The sequence below is a fragment of the Vulpes vulpes genome, chromosome 15, assembly GCF_048418805.1.
Source record: "Vulpes vulpes isolate BD-2025 chromosome 15, VulVul3, whole genome shotgun sequence".
Classification (NCBI taxonomy): Eukaryota; Metazoa; Chordata; class Mammalia; order Carnivora; family Canidae; genus Vulpes; species Vulpes vulpes.
Window position 1 is genome coordinate 86,046,069 of NC_132794.1, and position 23,260 is coordinate 86,069,328.

The 23,260-nt window shown below is 38.0% G+C and overlaps 1 protein-coding gene across 2 annotated transcripts in view; it reads left to right on the forward strand.

Annotated features, from left to right (window-relative positions):
• The first annotated feature begins 414 nt into the window (after window positions 1-414).
• HELLS (helicase, lymphoid specific) overlaps window positions 415-23,260 on the forward strand; it is a 44,406-nt gene continuing 21,560 nt past the window's right edge. Inside the window, exons 1-9 of one of the 2 annotated variants that reach the window (XM_025990997.2) lie at window positions 415-536; window positions 1,230-1,351; window positions 6,984-7,106; window positions 11,033-11,089; window positions 14,517-14,553; window positions 14,634-14,698; window positions 18,024-18,065; window positions 22,043-22,267; window positions 22,811-22,993. In XM_025990997.2, coding sequence (XP_025846782.1) covers window positions 1,286-1,351; window positions 6,984-7,106; window positions 11,033-11,089; window positions 14,517-14,553; window positions 14,634-14,698; window positions 18,024-18,065; window positions 22,043-22,267; window positions 22,811-22,993 — 798 coding nt within the window. In that variant the 5' untranslated portion in view covers window positions 415-536; window positions 1,230-1,285. Of the gene's footprint in view, window positions 537-617; window positions 804-1,229; window positions 1,352-6,983; window positions 7,107-11,032; window positions 11,090-14,516; window positions 14,554-14,633; window positions 14,699-18,023; window positions 18,066-22,042; window positions 22,268-22,810; window positions 22,994-23,260 lie in introns of those variants that run through there. The other variant, XM_025990987.2, reaches the window with a different exon arrangement.

Sequence of the window (23,260 nt, forward strand, 5' to 3'; positions counted from 1 at the left end):
GCCTGCCTCAGGGTTCATCCCGTGACCCTCAAGATCATCAGGGAGCTGAAACATGTCTTTTCTACGGCCACTTTGTTGGCTTTATCATCACATTCAGTTCTCCCTTATCCTGAAACACTTTTCTTGAACTCTTCCACTCTCTTACCTTCCTATTTTTCTCTCCCATCTCACAACGGAGCTCAGAGCTTCTAGGTCATTTTGAGTTTTCACCCAAAACGTGGACTAAGGACGGTGGGCAAGATTGGCAGTATTTGCTTTTGACCTCCTCACCTGAATACGCGTACATATTTCCTGCCCAAGGGGTCGTCGGCTGGCAGGATTTAATCGTAACAGCCAGCGTCTGAAGGTGCCTTGCAAACAGCGCTAACTAAAGTATTGTGTAGTTCTGAACCATCATCCAATACGTGAGGAAACTGGGCTCTCCACGGTAGTCAGACTCACCCGTCCAGCGTTACGCACCTCGTTAAAAGCTAACTTCTGCAGCAGAACCCCGGTTTCCCCAGAAAACATTCAGGAAATCACGCACCGTTGCCCAGGTGAGTTCTGATGAAAACTAAGTTGCGCCAAATCTCGCGCCTCCGGGATTCGGGGGCGGGGAGGGGAGCACGAAGTATCGCGAGATGACGGCGTTTTCCCGCGAAGGAGAAGCGCGCGTTTTTGCCTTGCCGGGGATTTGGTCAGGAGGCTGGGCAGGCAGCGGCTGTGAGACTTGGGCGCGCGGCGTTGCGGACGCGGAAAGGCGAGGACCAGGTGCCCGAGTGTGTGTCCAGCCATGCCGGCGCAGCAGCCCGCAAGCAGCGGTGGTGAGTGAGGAGACCCTCCGAGCACAGGCGGCGGCGTCCGAGCTGGGGGCGCGGGGGGTGGGGGGGGGGGGCAGCATGGAGGCTGTAGCCGAGATTGGTCGGTGAGCGCTGCCTCCTGGCAGAGCCTGAGGAAAGGAGGGCAAGCGGCTGTGGAGGGTGAGCGGGGGGGCGCCCGGAGTCGCACGTATGTGCGGGATATAGGAGGCTTTATACAGAGGGGCTGCATTTGGGCGAGCATCCCGACTGGTAAACTGAGGTCCTGACCGCTTGTTGACGTTGTGGAGATCCAGGCAGGCTGCCTTCGGAGTGCTGATGCTGGAGACCCCATGGGTCGGCTTTGCCCCGGATGCCGCGTAATGCTGTTTGGTGCGGGGGGTGAGTGGTGATGTTTTAAAACTGCAGTTGAAGAACTTTCGCCCCGCTTAGGGTCCCTGGCTCCAGATACGGTTGAAGCACCGGAGCCTGCCGTGATTACCCAAGCCATGCTGGAGGAGGAGGAACAGCTTGAGGCTGCTGGGCTGGAGAGAGAGCGGAAGATGATCGAAAAGGTAATTTAGGAACCAGGTTCACCGTCCTCAGAGCCAGTGGTAAACTCCTCGGAGGTTTGGTTTGTTCTTCCGCCAGCTTGGTTCAGACCCTTTCAAACGGGCTTTGTTACTTGTCTGTTGGTATGTTTACTCACGCTATCTCTGGGACACACCTTCGCTCGTACTTTGAAAGATGCTTCTGTGAGACGTAGTCTCGGTCTGTGAGCATCTCAGGTTGCTTCTTTGGCCAGTTATTCTTCAAAACGGGTAGTGAATTTCTTAGGTATTTTAGTGCCATTTGCCACCTACGTGATAAACTTGCTTTACATTTTCCTTTGGTTTCTTGAACGAGTGCTAAGTAAGATTGTTTAGATAAAAATGGGGTGTACTTTTTCAGTGATAGGTGGTTTTCTTGTACAGAGTACATATTTTGTAGATTACCGAAAGCAGTTTTCTTTTAATTGGAGTTCAATTTGCCAACATACAGCATAACACCCAGTGCTCATCCCATTAAGTGCCCCCCTCAGTGCCCATCACCCAGTCACCCCCACCCCCCCTTCCACTCCCTTGTTCATTTCCCAGAGTTAGGAGTCTCTCCTGTCTCCCTATCTGATATTTCCCACTCATTTTTTCTCGTTTCCCCTTTATTCCCTTTCACTATTTTTTATATTCCCCAAATGAATGAGACCATATAATGTTTGTCCTTCTCCGACTGACTTATTTCACTCAGCATAATACCCTCCAGGTCCATCCACGTCCAAGCAAATGGTGGGTATTTGTCATTTCTAATGGCTGAGTAATATTCCATTGTATACATAGACCACATCTTTATTCATTCATCTCCGAAAGCAGTTTTTAACCACTTGAAAACTCAGTCCTTAACGTGTATTTCATTCCGTTAATAAAGCCCCACCTGGTTGCATATGCAAGAAAAAGAAATGATAACCACTAGCACTTAGGTATTGCCAGCTAAATGATTTTCTTGTCTTTCTTTCTTTCTTTCTTTCTTTCTTTCTTTCTTTCTTTCTTTCCTTTCTTTCTTTCTTTCTAGATTTTTATTTATTTATTCATGACAGACGCACAGAGAGAGAGGCAGAGAACACAGGCAGAGGGAGAAGCAGGCCCCATGCAGGGAGCCTGATGTGGGACTCCCGGGTATCCGGTATCCAGGATTTGGGATCTCGCACTGGGCCAAATGCAGGAGCTAAACCGCTGAGCCACCCGGGGATCCCTGTCATAATTTATTTAGCTCTTCCAATACTGTGATGCTATCGGGACTTTTGGTATCTCTCCATTTACATATGAGGAAACTGGAGCAGTTGGGGGTCACACACCAGTGAACTCGAATTTGAACTGTCTTTTGTATTCTTGTCCTTAATCCTATACCTAAGGAAATATACATTAATGTTTAATTCATGTAATTACAAAATTACTTAAATTGGGAAATAATGCACCCAAAAGACAATCAGTTGGTTCCCTGATTTTATATCAACAATAATGATTCTTTTGCCAGTACTGTTAACACGCCTACAACACTGTTTTGATTGTTGTACATGTATTTAACTAATTGAGTCCTTAATTAGGTTATAATGTTATTCATTTTTACTATTATTAAACTTACTAGTTTAATTACTAGTATAAACTATCATTAAAGCATTCTGTGAAATAAGTTCTATTTTCGCTTCATTTTACAGATGAGAAAACTTGCTTGTAGAGGATGTGGGGGGAGGGGAAATCCCACAGCTTTAAGTGGTAGAGCCAAGATTGTAATGTAGGCCATATGATTCCAGAATTCACACTTTCTAACCATCATGCTGTACTTTCACTCCAGTAATACTAGTTTCATTATTATTTACCATCCACAGTTGACCGTAATCAGTTACGGTAATCTTAAGAAATTTTAATAGAATCAAGAAGTCAGCCATGAACCACTTTTCACTTATTTTCATTGTACTTTATTCCACAGTATTATCATTACTTGATTCTCATTTTGTTTGTTGAGAACATGTCTTTTACTGTTCATTTTTGTTTTTTTGGGTTTTTTTTTTTTTAAGGATTTTATTTATTCTAGAGAGGCAGAGATACAGGCAGAGGGAGAAGCAGGCTCCATGCTGGGAGCCCAACGTGGGACTCAGGTCTCCAGGATCAGGCCCTGGGCTGAAGGCAGCGCTAAACTGCTGAGCCACTAGGGTTGCCCTACTGTTCATTTTTGTAGGCTGTCCACCTAGCAAATAGGCAATCGCTAAACAGTTTATTGAATTTCAAACTATGGAAAAAGAATATTTCATGATATATTACATATCAATGTATATGATTATATAAATAAAATAAATGTACTTACTAGCCATGTAACAAGGTGATAATTATAAGGGGTGCATCCTGGGGCAAGTATTTTGAATTGAATCAACTTCAGAGGTGGTAAGAATGATAAAGCCTTCATTTTTAGTAGTATATCTTTGGTTTTGTGACTCATGAAGACCGTTGGGTACAAAAGTACTATCTGAAGAAAAATTATGAGGTACAGTAAGAAAATATTTCCAGAATATATAAATTCAATGGATGAAACATTTTCACATTTTTCTTTTAAAAGTTTTAAGTAATATTTACACCCAACGTGGGGCTCGAACTTAGAACCCCAAGATCAAGAGGTAAATGTTCACCAACTAAGCCAGCCAGGTGCCCCCATTTCCACATTTTAGAAAGATCTCTCAAAATTTATAGTACCGTAAATATTTGCTGATTAAACTGGGAATCAAGATGACTTACACTTTCAGTGAAATTTTTAAGCTTTTGAACAAACATTTTGTAATCAGTCTGAAAATTTTTTAGAATTATTATTCTTGAGGGATAGGTATGGTAAAGGCTAGCTTTTCTTTAGTAGTTATTCATCATAGAACTTAAAGTAGCACTTTTTATCCATTTTCAGTCCCTCCATGAATAAATTGTATGGCTCTTTTCAATTCTCACACAAGAGTGATTTGCCAAAACTAGTAGTATTATGGTCTATTAATGCTTTTTTATGTATAGGTATTGAAAGATTAAGTTTTGGACTTTAAACTTTAAGTTGTTCCTTACTTAACCATGGGGAAAATTCTAAGAATTAGTCTCTCCCTACATGTCTTTGGAGGCCAAAAAAATTCCCTGTACAAAAATAGATTTCCTTTTTTTTTTTTTTGGAAGAATACAGTATTTATGGGCATGTATTTAGAAGTACTTAAGAAGAGCTTGCTTAAATTCCTTAATGAGAAGCTTTTACTTTGCTTTAGGAGATTGTAAAGTTTATAAAGAGTAGAGAATGGCTTTGAGGTTCATTTGCTACAGTTGTTTTCTTTGGCTTTTCACCTGCATTTCCTTTTGAAAGAAGTCATTGTTAGTCTAGAAGACTTAAGAGTAGCATTAATGTGTATTTAGTGGGGGAGGGGAAAGGTAAGAGTTGGGATAAGTGTTAGGCAAAAGGAAAATGGTTCATATTTACACCATGTTGGGTGTAGAGGTTACTTAAAAGTGAATTTTTACCAAAAAAAATTTTTTTCCAAAATCCAAGCAATTTCATCTTCCAATTTATAATACCCATTTCATTCATGGACTATTGAAATCACAGTAACATTGATAATAGTAAAAGAAAGACTGTCCTAAAAGAACTGAAAATAGTTTGTAAGATGTTAACAGATTAACTGCATGGATAGGATTGCTTTATGGGTGTTTTTTAAATATTTAATTTTTCTAAAATGTACGTTTATTTTTACTGGATTTATTTTTAGGGATTTTACTGTCACTGCTTTTGTAATAGAAAAATTTATTTTGAAAGAGAAGCTAGAGAGAGGATAAAATCATTTAGGAAGAAGTAAAAGCCAATATACAATGGTTCTAAATTAAAAGGTCAGGCCTTAAGCATTAAAGTTAACTTGGTTATGCTGTTTCAGCCTCTGTGCATGGGTGTGTGTGTGTGTGTGAACCCTTATGCACACACACTTTGTCTCAGGAGTAGAATTGCTGGTTTGCGTGTATTTGGCTTTGAAAGGTGAAATTAACTGGATTCACTTCAGCTCACTTAGTGAGCTGTGGGTTTTTTTGTTTTTAAATTCAGATTATACTGAGTTGACAGATTATGAACTGGATTGCTCCTGTTTCGGTAAATAAAGTCCTATTGGAACATGGCCTTGCTCATTTGTTTATATATTGTCTATTACTGCTCTTGTGCAAAAAGGCAGAATTGAGTATTTATAAGCCATATGCTCAAGTATTTAAATATTTAAATAAGAAAAAATTTGGCTCTTAAAAAAATTGTGGATCACTGAACTATGCTATTTATTTGTTGCTTTTATGTTTTCCATCTTGTGTCTGGTATTCCCTTAAAATATTTTACTTTAACAGTGAGCTGAGAGAGGATTTCTCCTCAGTTACTAGACTATTTTAGATGTAGAAATCACTTAATAAATGAATGGTGTATGAAAATAATACAGAAAGCAGGCTTGTAATTTGAAGGTGTACAGAAGTGAAAGAGCTCAGAATAGAAGCAAAAGCTTAAAAAGAAGGGCAAAACTCTGGAGACACAATACTGAGGAGGAAGAAGTAGATAGATTGATTTTAAAGATTTTTATTTATTTATTCATGAGAGGTCGAGGGAGAAGCAGGCTCCCTGCTGGGAGCCCAGTGGGGTAGGGGGGGACAGGAAATGGACGACAGGATTCTGGGATCATGAGCTGAGCTGAATGCAGCCTTTCAACCATGGAGCCACCCAAGTGCCCTAAGAAGTAGCTTTATATTCATAAGTAGGTTTAGCATGTTGAAATGCTTTGGTAATGTGGTTTTGTTTGGGTTTGTGTTTTTGTTTTCTAAAATAATCTCTAGACCTGAGGCTCAAACTCATGACCTTGAGATCAAGAGTCCCATATTCTATCAACTGAGCCAGCCAGGCATCCCAACAATACAGGTTTTTTTTTTTTTTTAATATTTTATTTATTTATTCATGAAACACACAGAGAGAGGCAGAGACATGGCCTGAGGTAGAAGCAAACTCCCTGTGGGAAGCCCCATGCAGGACTCCATCCCAAGACCCCAGGATCATGACTTGAGCCAAAGGCAGACATTCAACCAGTGAGCCACCCAGGCATCCCCCGACAGACAATACAGTTTTAAAATTCTAAAAATAGTTGTTCTAGTTCCTAGCCAGTCATTTTTTAATTCTAATGGTCTTTCAAATAAAACTGGTATGTAAATATATTCTGAAATCAATTGATTGTTTAAAAACTTAAATCAAAAAAAAAATTAAAAAAATAAACTTAAATCTGCTTGAATTAAATATTTACTTCTAATGTTAGTTTTATATATTTAAAAAATGGGCCCTCCATTCAGTGGATGCCACTAAACCTGTCCAGAGTCTGGAATTTCAATATTTTGTATCCAAGCTGCATCATACTAAACGGCATGTTGAACCCAGGAATCTGATTTTTTCAGCTATTTGTTCTAGTTTTTGGTTTGGAAAATAAACCATTGTTAGTAAAGTTAATAATATAAAAATATTTTTTCCCCTTTCATTACAGGAAATGTATTAAATCCAAAGAGCATTTATTTAGCCTTTTTTTAAAACATCCTATTCAAAACATCACATGTGTCAGAAAACTAATAATTATGGTAATTTTCTTTTGGATAGGCTCGCATGTCTTGGGACAGGGAGTCCATGGACATTCGGTACCGCAGACTTCAACATTTGCTTGAGAAAAGCAATATCTACTCCAAATTTTTATTGACTAAAATGGAACAGCAGCAACTAGAGGTATGTGTATGTAATGAATTAGAACTAGTAGCTTAAATTTTTTAAAAACCACTTTATTGAGATATAAATCACATGCAGTAAGCTGTACACATTTTAAATTTACTATTCGATGAGTTTTGACCAGTGTATAGACATGTGTAATGACGAGCACAGTCAACATGAAGAGCATTTCCTTTACCTCAAGAAGTTTTCTTGTCTCAGTGATTCCCCATGCCTGGACGCCAGACCACTCATTTCTGTTTTCTGTCAGTATAGATTAGTATTGCTTTTTTTCTAGAATATTACATAAATGGAACCATGCGGTAATCACTTTTTTGTGTCTTGCCTCTTCAGCTCAGCATATGAGATTTGCTCATGTTTATTCTGTAGGCTGTTTCATTCTCTTTACTCTTGAGAAGCATTATATGAATATAAACCATGTATTTTTCTGTTTCTTTTGCCTTTTCTTTTCTTTTTTTTAGATTTATTTACTTATTTATTTATGAGAGATACAGAGAAAGAGGCAGAGACACAGGCAGAGGGAGAAGCAGGATCCTAACAGGAAGCCCAATGTGAGACTCAATCCCGGATCTGGGGATCACGACCTGAGCTGAAGGCAGGCGCCCAACCACTGAGCCACCCCGGTGCCCCTCTGTTTATTTTTCTGATTTTTATCCTATTTAGTGATAGTTTTTGATGCTGGAAATTGTGAACTTAATGTTGCATAGTCTCTCTCTCTTTTTTTCTTTTTTTTCTTTTTTTTTTTTGTCTCTCTTTTTTAATTGCTTTTTTTGAAATATAATTGTTATATACAAAACACATGTATTTAGTATGTTTTGGTGTGTATACACCCATGAAACCACCAGTCAAGATCATGAACATAACCATCAACTCAAAAAATCGTCCCTTTTTTTTATTGAGGATAATTGACATATAACATAATATTAGTTTCAGATTATTCAGTATTTGTATATATTGTGAAATCATAGTAAGTTTAGTTAACATCTGTCACTATACATAGTTACAAAATATTTTTCTTATGAGAAATTTTAAGCTGTACTCCCTTAACAACTTTTATTTTTTTTTTTTTTTTTTTAAGATTTTTTTTTATTTATTCATGAGAGACATAGAGAGAGAGAGAGGCAGAGACACAGGCAGAGGGAGAAGCAGGCTCCACGCAGGGAGCCTGATGTGGGACTCGATTCCGGGTCTCCAGGACCACACCCTGGGCTGAAGGCAGCGCTAAACCCTTGAGCCACGCGGGCTGCCCCTTAACAACTTTTAAATATGCAAGAGTATTACTAATAAATATGCCATAGTATATTACTAACTATAATCACTATGCTGTATAGTACATACCCCTGGCTTACTTATTTTATAACTAGATTTTTTTTTTTAAGATTTTATTTATTTATTCATGAGAATACACAGAGGAGAGAGAGACAGGCAGAGGGATAAGCAGGCTCCATGCAGGGAGCCTGACCTGGGACTCGATCCCAGGTCTCTAGGGTCACACCCTGGGCTGAAGGCGGCGCTAAACCGCTGAGCCACCCGGGCTGCCCTATAACTAGATATTTATACTTTGGACTTGTCACTCATTCCCACCACCACCAGACCATCAGTCTAATCTTTGTATCTATGAGTTTGGAGTGGTTTTGTTCGGTTTTGTTTTGTTAAAGAATCCACAAGTTAGGTTATATGGTAATTGTCCAAGTCTGACTCATTACTTAGCATAATGCCCACAAGGTCTACCCATGTTGTTTCAAATGGCAAGATTTCATTCTTTTTTATGGCTGAATTCCTTTTTAAATTTTCTCCCATCCTTCACTTCCTGTTTGCATCACCAAATAGCCACTGATTTGTTTTCCATTATTTTTTTTTAAAGATTTTATTTATTTATTCATGAGAGATATACACAGAGAGAGGGGCAGAGACACAGGCAGAGGAAGAAGCAGGCTCCATGCAAGGACCCCCATGTGGGACTCGATCCCAGGTCCCCAGGATCACACCCTGGGCTGCAGGTGGCGCCAAACTACTGCGCCACCGGGGCTGCCCTGCTTTCCATTATTAATAGATTCTTTTGCATTTTCTGTTGGTGATATGTTCTTTTAGCTTTTATATTTCTGGAAAAGTCTTCATTTGTCTTTGTTTTTGAAAGATTTTTATTGAGTAAAGAATTTGTTTTTCTTCAGTGCTTCTGCTCTCCTGCCTGGGTGTCCCCACCCCTATGATGTTTCCCTGTTTTCTAGTTTACATTAAAATCAAAATCTTTTTTCTTTTTTTTTAAGATTTTTATTTATTTATTTGAGAGAGAGAGAAAGCCTGGAGCCAGGGATGTGGAGGGGCAGAGGGAGAGAGAGAGAAGGCGGCTCCCCAGAGGGAATGACACAGGGTTCAATCCCAGGATCACAACTTGAGCCAAAGGCAGATGCTTAACCAACTGAGCTACAGGTTCCCCAACAAACCCAAAATCTTAATGATTGGTCTATAAGACTATAAATGGTCAAAAAAAAAAAAAGACTATAAACAGTCTAGGTTCCTCCCTCAATCCCATTACCTTCAAGACTTCCTTCTAAGTGTTTCCTGCCTTTGGGCCTTTGTACTGACTATTTGTGCTTGGAACCATCTTCTCATAGATATCTGCATAGATGACTTCATCACCTTTAAGCCTTGGTGCAAACATTTTCCTATGAAGCCTGCTTTCACAACCTTAAGTGAAATTGCTATCTGACACTTTTTCCACCCGCACACTCCTGATCCCCTTCACCTTGTTCTGTTCTTCCCATTGTGCTAGTATCTAAGATACTATATAATTTATTTATTGCCCACTAGAACATATAAAGATTTAAAATTTGTGAAAATTTCAAGGCTCTAGTAATTCCCTATGTTCCCCATCATTCATATTTCACAATTATGAATCAATATTTTTTCCTTTGTTGAATCCCTTTTAAACCTTTGTGTGATAAAATGAAACACAGGTAAAGAAAAATAAAAGTCACAATGAGTTATACGGCATATATCTTTTAACCACCTTTTGGGAATGGTTTGAGTCCCTTTTAGTCTGTCTTAAAGCTTTGTTAGGGTGCAGATGGACCAGCTTGCTTGCTTTATTTATTTATTTATGTATGTATGTATGTATGTATTTATTTATTTATTTATTTATTTAAAGATTTTATTTATTTATTCATGAGAGACACAGAGAGAGAGATAGGGAGAGGCAGAGAAGCAAGCTCCATGCAGGGGACTCGAGGATCACACCGTGAGCTGAAGGCAGGTGCTTAACCACTGAGCCACCCAGGTGTCCCTGGACCACCAGCTTTTAGTCTGGTAATAACTTGGCCCCTCTTCTGAGTACTTTCTTGTTATCACTTTGCCTGATGAGTGCAAACTGTTCCTGATCCCCTGTAAGCACGGGGATTATTCTACTTGGCTATTTTCTAGTGGCCTTGGTTTTCTTACAGTCCTGTCACTGACCAATACTCAGCCTGAAGACTTAACTGCATATATTGAGAGCTTTCTTTGTGTGTGGCTCTCCTCTCTGGTACCTGACCCTAGGTATGCTAGCTGCTTTGTTTTATACTTTTGTCTCTTCAACTGAGGGAAACTGAGCTGTTAAGATTCTTTCTCCATTATTTGCATTTGGAAATTACCTTCAGGGCAGTAAACTGAATAATCAAGATTGGCCTCATTGGTTCCCTTTATCAGTGTTCACTCTACTTTGCTGCATATTGTCTGAAAAGGACTGTTTAATATATTTTATCTGAGTTTCAGTTGCTTAAGAGAGGAGGGTAAGTCTGTTCCCTGTTGCTCCATAAAGGCTTTGAAGTGTAAGTTCGTCCTTGTTTTTAAATCTTTATATAGCTCTTCATTGTGCACGTGTTATTCGAGATGTATGTTTTATACTTTGCACTTTCCACTTGTGACACTCTGAAAAAATTATCTTACAGGAACAGAAGAAGAAAGAGAAACTGGAGAGAAAAAAGGAATCTTTAAAAGTTACTAAGGTAATATAGTAAGCTAGAAAAATCCTGTTACCTTAAATATTGAAGAAACTTTTTAGTTTTAACTTTATAGATCATCTAATTTTTCAAAAATATTTATTTATTTATTTATTTTTGATAGACATAGAGAGAGAGAGGCAGAGACACAGGAGGAGGGAGAAGCAGGCTCCATGCCGGGAGCCTGATGCGGGACTCGATCCTGGGACTCCAGGATCGCGCCCTGGGCCAAAGGCAGGCTCTAAACTGCTGAGCCACCCAGGGATCCCCATATAGATCATCTAATTAATTTTAACCTTTATCTGAAAACCTATCTTTGTTATAAGCTGCATAGAAACATGTAAACTCTTTCTCTATTTTTAGATGTGAAAGGAGAGCTAAAGTATAACCCTTTTGGTTTTTTATTCTATTTTTCATGATAACGAAGTTTTGCTCTTATAAGTGGCCAGCTCTTTTGGTGCTCATAATGATTATTCTTTCCTCCTTAATGCTTCCAACTTCATCATGTCAGCTTGGATCCATAATAATATAAATTTGTGTCTTGTGAATAGCTGCAGCAGTGGAGCCAAAATTGGAGCGGATTAGGCATATCTCCTAATAACGTTTCAGATAATAGAGGATTCATTTAGGGATACCCTGAATTTTAGATACATACAGTCTTTTGGGGTAAATTTATTTTTAACATGAGGCTGTTTAATGTCATATTGTTGGGAATTGTATAAGGAACAGTTGTACTAGTGAAAAGAGAAATAATAAAAGCAACATTTATTGAGTACTTATTGTGTCATGTATTCTAAGCTTTATGTTTATTTTTTATTTTTTTAAGTAAGCTCAACACCTGGTGTGGGGCTTGAACTCAAGACCCTGAGATCAAGAGTCACATGCTCTACTGACTGAGCTAGCCTCAACATTTTTTTTCTTTTTTGGGGGGGGTAAATTTTCTTTCTTTTCTTTTCTTTTCTTTTCTTTTCTTTTCTTTTCTTTTCTTTTCTTTTTTCTTTTCTTTCTTTCTTTCTTTCTTTCTTTCTTTCTTTCTTTTCTTTCTTTCTTTCTTTCTTTTAGATTTTCTTTATTCATGAGAGAGACACACACAGAGAGAGAGAGAGAGAGAGAGAGAGGGGCACAGACACAGGTAGAGGGAGAAGCAGGCTCCATGTAGGGAGCCTGACGTGGGACTCCATCCTGGGTTTCCAGGATCATACCCTGGGCTGAAGGCAAGCGCCAAACCACTGAGCCACCTGAGCTGCCCTGGGTGGGTAAATTTTCAAACCTCTTTTAGGTAGAGGTAATGTTTTTATCCCTATTTTACATATAAAACAGCTGATGCAAAAAGTATGATCCATCCTCATCATTCACAGATTTCATATTTTTTTCTTAGCCTACTTGCTGAAGTTTATTTGCAGTTCCAAAATCAGTATTTGGGTTTTCATGGTCACTCAACAGGCATGCGCCTTGTGCAGAATGGGAAAAATTTGAGTCTCTAACACACATTCCCAACCAAAGTTAAAGTGGTGCTCTGCTTTTCTTAAGCTGTTACACTGTAAACAAATGCCCTTTCAATGGTTTATTTAATGTCATGATTTTTGCATTTTTGTGGGTATTGTTGGTTTTTTTTTAATTTTTATTTATTTATGATAATCATACAGAGAGAAAGAGAGGCAGAGACATAGGCAGAGGGAGAAGCAGGCTCCATGCACCAGGAGCCCCATGTGGGATTTGATCCTGGGTCTCGAGGATCGCGCCCTGGGCCAAAGGCAGGCACCAAACCGCTGCGCCACCCAGGGATCCCGGTATTGTTGATTTTGCTGTTAAAACCACCCTTGGCCACATGGTACTGAATTGTCAGCTAGTGTTTCTGATAGAAGGAGACTGTGATGTGCCTTATGGAGAAAATGTTAGCTAAGTTTCCTTCAGGCTGTTAGCTCTGAGTTCAGTGTTAATCAACATGTATATAAAATGTCCTTAAGTAACAACACATATAAAATGGGGTTATGTCTTCATCAATGATGAAGTGCCCAGGAGGTTGCTGAAACTAAGCTTGTGTTTCTCCTTGAAGCAGTGATTCAGTATTCACTAATCCAGTATTCTTAGTTATCATATAGAACAGAATGAGAATTGACTATAACTTGCTGAAAGTCACTTATTCAATAAATAGTAATGCTGAGTTGGTTTCTGACCTTACATTTCTTTGCTAACCTGACTTTATCAGGTAATATCAAGATGCCAACAAGAGTACCTTTAAGTCCACTTGATTCTTTAGAGTACAAGTAGATAATTTTGTAATAAAAAGTTATTGAAAACTGCTAATATTTGACTCAGTTGTTAATTCCAGGGACTTATTTTGGGTTTTTGTTTTTGTTTTTGTTTTTTTAAGATTTTATTTATTCACGAGAGACACACAGATAGAGGCAGAGACATAGGCAGAGGGAGAAGCAGGCTCCATGTGGGGCGCCCGATGTGGGACTCGATCCGGGGTCTCCAGGATCCACCTGAGCCAAAGGCAGATGCTCAACCACTGAGGCACCCGGGTGTCCTTATTTTGGGGTTTTGAAGAATATATACTTATAATTTTACTTGCTTAATCATTTACTACCTACTTTTCAACCTATAGGTTTAATCCATTGTTCACTTTTGTCTAGCTAACTTTTTATACCAGGGTTTTGTTTTTCCCACCTGCTATATTCTAAAGGTGTCGACCATTAAGTTCTGCCTATTCCGTCTCACCAGTCCCTTTTGCTATTTTATATTTTTAATCCTCTAACTTTTAACTTTGTTTTAAAATTTATCTTCTTGGGGCACCTAGCTGGCTTAGTCAGTTGGTAGAGCACATGACTCTTGATTTCAGGTTGTGAGTTTGAGCCCCATATGTTGGTGTAGGATTTACATTAAAAAAAAAATAAAATTTACCTCTGTTGTTTTGATTTCTCATACATATTTTCTCCCTATTCTTGAGCTTCTTTTCCAGCTCTCATTTTGAAACTGTTTTTGAATGTCTCTTTCCTGTATTCCCCCTCACTAATATTTTTAAATCAGTATTCTCTTTTATTTCTGCTTTCAGTTTTATTTAACTTAAAAATTTTACTGAAAATGAGTAGTCCCATACCATACCCATTGAATATCTTCAGCATAAACCTACAGTTACAGAAGATAACACATGGTGGTTTCAGAATGAAAATGTCTTCTATGTTTAATTTGGAAATCTCTCAAATGGGAAAAAATTGAGGAAAGTAGAGTTGTCCAGAGAAAGGAATATGGTTATAAACAAATTCTAGTGGGGAAATGTGAAAAAAGATGGCATGTTGGTAAGAATAATAGTAAAGAGTTGTGGATGTGGCTCAACTGCAAGGAACTTTTAACATTTACTTAGTGTCTTCTAATATGTAATACCATAGAAGACCTTAGAAAAATAATATCCTAAATTCTTGTTTTATAGGGTAAAAATTCCATTGGCGCTAGTGAGGAAAATCCAGGTAAACTTCCTTGTTCTACTTTTGAAGAATATGTTTATATTTTTATTTTTATTGCTATTAAAAATAATTTTTTTTAATAGTTATGAGAAAGAAGAGAGGAAGAGAAGATGAATCCTACAATATTGCAGAGGTCATGTCAAAAGAGGTAAAAATAAAATGGAGTAAGCACATAAGATTCACTGTTGAGTAAAACCTGTTGAAGATTTTGAACTGTATTAAAGCTGTGTGAATTGCTGTCAATCAGCTTTTCAGTCTGTAAGGGCTTATTTCAGGGAAGAAAATGGCACCATCTTCCTGTTAAAAAAACATGAGCTTGGCCTAATTAGAAATTATTATAATAAAAAAGAAATGGCTATTATCAGAAATTATTTTAATTTCTTAAAACTTCAAGACCTGATATTGAGGGGATCCCTGGTGGCTCAGCGGTTTGGCGCCTGCCTTCGGCCCAGGGCATGATCCTAGAGCCCTGGGATTGAGTCCTACATTGGGCTCCCTGCATGGAGCCTGCTTCTCTCTCTGCCTCTCCCTCTCTCTCTCTCTCTCTCTCTCTCTGTGTCTCATGAATAAATAAATAAAATCTTTTAAAAAAAAAAAAAAGACCTTATATTGAGAACTTTGTTCTTGTTCCTTGTCGAGGACCTTTAGGGAACTGAAATCATATAGTCCTTTTTATTTTAAATATTTTAAAGATTCTGTTTATTTGAGAGAGTATAAGCTAGAGAGAGAAGGAGAAGTAGAAGGAGCCCGACCTGAGGCTCAATCCCAGGACTTTGGGATCATGACCTGAGCTGAATGCAGACGCTTAACTGACTGAGCCACCCAGTCACTCCCATATAGTCACTTAAAAAAACAGATCCTTTTTTACCTTCTTACTTAATAACTCATAAAATGGAAATTAAAAAGCATGTTCAGTTATAACAGACCTTAAGTATTATTTTTTTTTAAGATTTTATTTATTTATTCTTGAGAGACAGAGAAAGAGATACAGGCAGAGGGAGAAGCAGGCTCCTCATGCTGAGCCTGATGTGGGACTTGATCCCAGGGCCCTGGGATCACATCCTCAGCCAAAGGCAGATGCTCAACCACTGAGCCACCCAGGTGCCCTGAGACCGTAAATATTCTTTAAGCATATTTTAATATGTTACATTCTTAAATTTAACAAAATTCTAACTACATTTTTCTTTAACTTGAAATTCAAACTGTTAAAGTCTTCATAAAGTATAAAATAAGAAATTTCACATAATACTTTAAGGATGCACTCTGATATTTTCCTTTTTTTTTTTTTCTTCTTTCATTTAAAAATGATGGTCAGGACCCATTTAATTGGATATGAAACAGCATGCAATTTGAAAAACACTGTTATTTAAGTATTACTTAGATTTATTGAAATTTAGCCAGTCATCCAGCTGTTAATTTATCAGATATTGGTAGCATATCAGCTGTAGGCAGACTTTGTCCTAACATGCAGAAGATCAGTTGATCAAGAAAAGTAGACAGTGTCTTTCCTTAACTTCCATCCAGTGAGAAATCTATAGAAGTAAATAGTCCATTATAAATTGGATGTTGTCAAACCTATAAAAGGATTCTAAACTCAGGCACTAGGTTCATAAAATTTTTATCTAGAAGGTGGCATCTGAATTGTGACTTGAGGGGAAAAGCAAAATCATCTAAAGGTTGGCGAGAGTTAATAGGGAAATAGTAAGATACAGGGAAGATAATAGTGAGGTGTTCTAGGAAGAGAAAAGACTTCTTTGACAGACGTCCAGAGGCAGGAGAAATCCGGACAAGTTCAAAAAACTTAAAAATACATTTTTGTTTCCAGTTTGTATTGTAAATGAAAAGGTGGTGAAGAATGAAAACTATAGAGGTAAACAAGGTCAGGAGTTTGTTTGTTTATTTATTTATTTATTTATTTATTTAAAAAGATTTTATTTATTCATTCATGAGAGACACAGAGAGAGGCAGAGACACAGGCAGAGGGAGAAGCAGGCATCATACAGAGAGCCTGACGTGGGACTTGATCCAGGGTCCCCAGGATTATGCCCTGGGCTGCAGGCGGCGCCAAACCGCTGCGCCACTGGGGCTGCCCAAGGTCAGGAGTTTAGTTAAAGGGTTTAATTTTTAACAGTACTTCATAGATGGTATTATGTTTATCTTTTGATTCATTCACACTTTTTTTTTTTTTTTTTTTTAAATTATGAGAGACACAGAGAAAGGCAGAGACAGGCAGAGGGAGAAGCAAGCTCAATGCAGGGAGCCTGATGTAGGACTCAATCCTGGGACTCCAGGGTCACTCCCTGAGCCAAAGGCAGATGCTTAACTGCTAAGCCACCCAGGCGTCCCACACATTGTTTTTCAAAAACGGTGAGCTTAGCTAGTCATTTATTTTTGCTTAGTTTAAAAGACCACTCTCCTGTCAGTTCCTTGTATCCCTTCGGCCTTAGGGTATGAATATATATCTACAAGTACTTTACATACAGACATGAAACACATGTAAGCATGTACATTATGTGAATGTCAGCCACTTAACTGATGTGTTCTATTATTCTATGCATCTTAAATTCAAGAAACTTTGAATATCTACCATTTCATCCCCTTTGTCCTCTGCATGTGCTATTCTCTGCTTGAAACATACCCTATCTTTAATGATTATGCCCTAATGATAACTTTTTCAGATAATTTGATACAATACTCACCTAATTCATCAAGTTGCACTCAGGTATTGCTTGTCTTCCTACCCTTAGGATTTATTAGGCACTTCAAAATCAGAGTACTTTTATTCGTGTTTTTAATTTATTTGTCTCTGCCTTTTGCTTTGCTCAAGATTGCAAACTCAGATGTCTGTCCACAGAGGCATAAAGTGGGCTAGAGTTGAGACTATAATACATTTGGAAGTGATTTCTTAAATACCAGGAATAGCCACAACTTAGACTCTAGAGCCGGGGTTAGAAAACCTTTTCTGTGAAGAGCTGGGTAGTTTTTGGTTTTGAATAGTTTAGTGGGTGACTACTCAAAGGTGAACTTTGCCGTTGTAGCCTGAGAGCAGTCATAGACAAATTAAGCAGATATGCTCAACTTTGTTCTACTTAAACTTTTATTTACAAAAACAGGCTGCCACCTGAAGTTGGTCTACAGGCTATAGTTTGCCAAACCCTGTAGTAGAGGATTACTGTTATGTGTGAATTTGGACTTAAATCTCTTCAGATAAGCTTTGGCTTAAAAAATTTAAAAAACCTGGAACATTTAGGAAATATCCCAATTTTTAAGTGTTACTAATTAATGCATAGTTTTATAAGACACTATAGCCTTAATTTTGCCTGAGGTCCACCAGTTTGAGTCCTCTGTATTTTAATTACCTTGAGAGCCTTATCCCCATTTCCTGGCATGAAGTTAGAATAAATGTTTATTTAGTAAATAAATGAATGAACTACATACATTGTTACTTTATTTCTGTTTTCTTGATGTTCTAGGAAATTTTGTCTGTGGCTAAAAAAAATAAAAAGGAGAATGAGGTAAGAGATTTATGAGAGATATTAAATGTAGGAGCCATGTTTGTTTCCCTGATTATTAACTCCTTTAATCTCCAGGGTACATTTATTTCTTTTAAAGATTTTATTTGAGAGAGACAGTGTGTGCATGAGCCGAGGATCAAGGGGGTGGGAGAGGGTGAAGGAGAAGCAGATTCCCCACTGAGCAGAGACCCCAGACATGGGGCTCAGTCCCAGGACCCTGGGATCATGACCTGAACCCAAGGTGACTGAGTCACCCAGGCACCCTACTAGTGTACATTTTTTTCTCGGCAGGTACTTTCTTTCTTAACCTTAAAAAATTTTACTTTTTATCCTTTCATATTTCTTCCTTATGTATCAACTTAAGGTGTCCTGTTGCATGTTTCTTAATGTGTAAATACTAGTTTATAGATCCTTGAGAGTTTAAGTGGTAATGCAAGTGCCTGTAACCATGTGCATTCCATATGTATATATTCCACAGCTTGTGGAAACTCTGAAAGATGCCTTAATCTTGTTTTTGACATTAAATATTGTCTTTGGATCTTTTTGGGAAGGCTTCTCACCCCACCCTCATTTTATGTGAAGAAGTGCCTTGTTACCTAAGTAATCACTATCCAAGTCCCTTTAGTTACAAGATTTCTTTGGGAAGCAGAAACAATTGTAACATGAAAATGTTCACCAGGGGATATAGCAATTAACTTACTTATCTAAGATTAATAATAGGCTTTTGGGAAAATTGATGACATGATTATAAAATGAGAGATACTCTGTTTACCCATCATAATTTTGACCAAAATTTACATCTTATGTATAAGTGCATTGATATTTATTCTTTGTTCAGTATAAGAATTAGTTTATGATAATTAACAGATAATTATAACTCAACAATATTAAATGTAAATGAGATTAAGCATATTTTTTTAAAGATTTACTTATTAATGAGAGACAGAGAAAGAGGCAGAGACATAGGCAGAGGGAGAAGCAGACTCTCCAAGAGCCTGATGTGGGACTCTATCCCAGACCCTGGGATCACACTGAGTCAAAGGCAGACACTCAACTGCTGAGCCACCCAGGTATCCCTAAGCATGTATTTTTAAAATATTCAGTTGTATTTTTTAAAGATAGAGCTTCAATCTCATTTCCCGTGATTTGCTATGAAATTTTGACCATTTTATAAGTAAGTATAAGTAAATGTATACAATGTTTGTGTTAATTCTGATGAATTTTGATAAATACATACATCTGTGTAACTATCACCCAAATCAAGATTTAGAACATTTTCATATGGTAGAGGGATCCCTTGTATCCTTTGCCAGTCATTTCTCCTACCACCAAACCTAGAGGCAGCTGCTTTTTAACTTCTGTCACAGACCAGTTTTGCCCAATTTTTTTAACTTTTGTTACAGACTAGTTCATACAAGTAAAATCTAAATATGTAGTCTTTTATTTCCTATTACTTTTTACTCAGCATAGTTGATATTCATTTATATTGTTTATTACTAGTTTTTTTTTTTAATTGCCGAGTAGAATCCCATTGAATGAATATTATAATTTCTTTATCCATTTTCTGGATAGGTATTTGAGTTGTTTCCAGTTTGTGACTTATGAATAAGACTTCCATGGTAATTTGTGTGCAAGTCAGTGTGGACATGCTTTCATGTTCTTGGTTGTATACCTAGGAATGGAATTGCTGGGTCATATCATAAATGTATGTTTAACTTTATAAGAAAATAAAGATCTTTTCTTGAACACAGCATTTCACTCTTTAACAGCAATATACAAAAGTTTCTGTTGATATTATTCCTAGCATTTCACTTAGTCTTTTATTTAGCCTTTTTACTGAATGTGAATGAATCTTGTATGGTTTTATTTTGTGTTTTCGTAATTACTAATGATGTAAAGCATATTTTCATCCTCTTAATGGCTGTGTGTTTTCTTTTATACAATTTATAGAAGTTTCTATTGATATCTTTTATTGTTGATATAGGAGTTCTTTATATAACGTATAGGTTCTTTTTTTGTTTTTTTCAAAGATTTTATTTATTAATGAGAGACACAGAGAGAGAGAGAGGCAGAGACATAGGCAGAGACATAGGCAGAGGCAGAAGCAGGCACCATCCAGGGAGCCCGATGTTGGACTCCGTCCCGGGACTCCAGGATCATGCCCTGAGCTGACGGCAGACACTCAGACGCTGAGCCACCCAGGTGTCCTGTATAGGATTTTTGTCAAGATTTATGTACTGTACTTTCTTTCAGTTTGTGGCTTGTCTACTCATTTTCTTTTCTTTTTTTTTTTTTTTTTTAATTTTTATTTATTTATTTACATAGAGAGAGAGGCAGAGACACAGGCAGAGGGAGAAGCAGGCTCCATGCACCCGGAGCCCGATGTGGGATTTGATTTGATCCCAGGTCTCCAGGATCGCGCCCTGGGCCAAAGGCAGGCGCTAAACCGCTGCGCCACCCAGGGATCCCTGTCTACTCATTTTCTTAACGGTATCTTCTAATAGGCAGAACTCTTAGGTGTTTGGTTTGTTGTTTTGTTTTTGTTTTGATAGAGTGTAAGTGAGAGAGCGTAGCAGTGAAAAGGGCAGAGGGAGAGGGAGAAGCATACTCCCTGCTAAGCAGGGAACCCCAAAGTGAGGCTTGATCCCAGGTCACCAGGAGTCACTTAACCCACTGAGCCACCCAGGCACCCCAGAACTTTCATTAAAGTTTTATAGTAGCTCAGTTTATCATTCCCCCACCCTGGCCTTTGGTGGTTAGAGCGTTTTTGTCTTTTATAATAAATTTTTGCCTATCATGAGGTTATCAATATTCTTTTTTTTTTTTAAGATTTTATTTATTTATTTATGAGAGACACACACAGAGAGAGAGGCAGAGACACAGGCAGAGGGAGAAGCAGGCTCCATGCAGGGAGCCTGACGTGGGACTCCATCCTGAATCTCCAGGATCATACCCCGGGCTGCAGGTGGCGCCAAACCGCTGCGCCACCGGGGCTGCCCTCTATTTTCTTCTAAAAGCTTTACGGCTCTGGTTTTGATGTTTGGGATGCTCATCACTGATTACTTTTATGTATGGAATAGTGAAACTCAGGTTTGTAATTTTCCAGTTGAATATCTAGTGACATTATTTTTGGTATTTCTCATTTATAAGACTTTCCCATCTCAATTGACTCAATCCTCATGTTCACATTCTTAATATAGGGCTGTGGACATCGCTAACCAATAAAATCTGTCATTGGTCATAGGTTGGTAATGAGTCCCTGCAGATAAGTTGATACTCAAGTGTGATGTAGTGAGTTCTTAAACTTTACTTAATTTCCCCCTTTCCTACAGTGAAAGTAATTATCTAGATGGAAGTAAATGTTTCTGTTTCCTTGAAAGGAAAATTTTTTTCATTTCTGTTTTTAACAGACATTATTCATTATCTTTGCTTTGGGTGAAAGAACTTACTATTAAGAAAATAGTTTAATAAACTCTTTATTTTATTTTATTTATTTTATTTTATTTTATTTTTAATTTTTATTTATTTATGATAGAGAGAGAGAGGCAGAGACACAGGCAGAGAGAGAAGCAGGCTCCATGCACCGGGAGCCCGACGTGGGATTCGATCCCGGGTCTCCAGGATCGCGCCCTGGGCCAAAGGCAGGCGCCAAACCGCTGCGCCACCCAGGGATCCCTAATAAATTCTTGAGTAGCTAATTTTAGAGGTTTGGATGGGAGGTAAAATTATAAAGGTCATTTCAATAGCGTGTGCCTGTAATCTGAAAGAGTTATTTTCAGATTTTTTTTTTGCCAATGGCTTTACATTTGTAAGAGAATGGGGTTAACTGTCTCTTAGGTTTTCTTCCACAAATGGTTTTATTTCTCCATATTTGATTAATGGATTATAGGACTAGGTAAATTTTGATTAAGTTTTCTGATAAATAGAAGGTAACAGCATTATGTATCAAACTTCTAATTAAGCTTGTTTCTTTACAGAAAGAAAGCTCCTCTTCTAATCTCTGTGTAGAAGACCTTCAGAAAAACAAAGATTCAAATAGTATAATTAAAGATAGATTGTCTCAAGCAGTTAGGCAGAACACTAAATTCTTTTTTGACCCAGTTCGGAAATGTAATGGACAGCCAGTACCCTTTCAACAACCAAAACACTTCACAGGAGGAGTGATGCGATGGTACCAAGTGGAAGGCATGGAATGGCTTAGGGTAATGAATTCTTAATTTTAATACAAGATACTGGTTCATTTCTACATAATAACCTATTAATGTGCTGTAGCACAACTTGAGTAGTTCCAAGTATCGTTTTTTTTTTTTAAGATTTTATTTACTTATTTGACAGAGCACAAGCAGGGGGAGCTGCAGGCAGAGGGAGAGGGAGAAGTAGGCTCTCCGCGGAGCAGAGAGCCCAACATGGCACTTGATCCCAGGATCGGCATCATGACCTGAGCCAAAGGCGGACACTTAACTGACTTAGCCACCCAGGCACCCCTCATGTTTCATTATTAAATGTGAAACTTTTGCGTGTAGATACTTTCTAATTTATCTACACTAAATTTTATTCAAGTGTTTTATTCAAGTCTGCCAGCACTTTTATGGCTTTGATAACCAACTTCCCACAATTGTTATTATAACAATGAATGTCAGTCTTACCATAATTGCCATCTTTGAGTAAAAAGAAGAAATAAACTATTGGGAATCCAACAGGTGTTTATATCAGAATTTAAATACATTGTGTATTATTTTGTCCAGATGCTTTGGGAAAATGGAATTAATGGCATTTTAGCAGATGAAATGGGATTGGGGAAGACAGTTCAATGCATTGCTACAATCGCATTGATGATTCAGAGAGGAGTACCTGGACCTTTTCTTGTATGTGGCCCTTTGTCTACACTTCCTAACTGGATGGCTGAATTCCAGAGGTTTACACCAGATGTAAGCTGTGTTTCCTTTTGTTGACTATATTATAGTTTCACATATTTTATTTTGTTGCCTCAATTGTAGAATTGTTACTATAATTATATGGTTTCTGCACTACAGAAACACTATATCTTGAGGATTTTTTTTTTTTAAGTTTATTTAAGTAATCTGTACACTCAGGATGGGGCTTAAAGTCATGACCTCAAGATCAAGAGTTGCATGCTCCTCTGACTAAGCCAGCCAGGCACCTGTACTTGAGTTATTTTTCAAATTTTAGCAAAA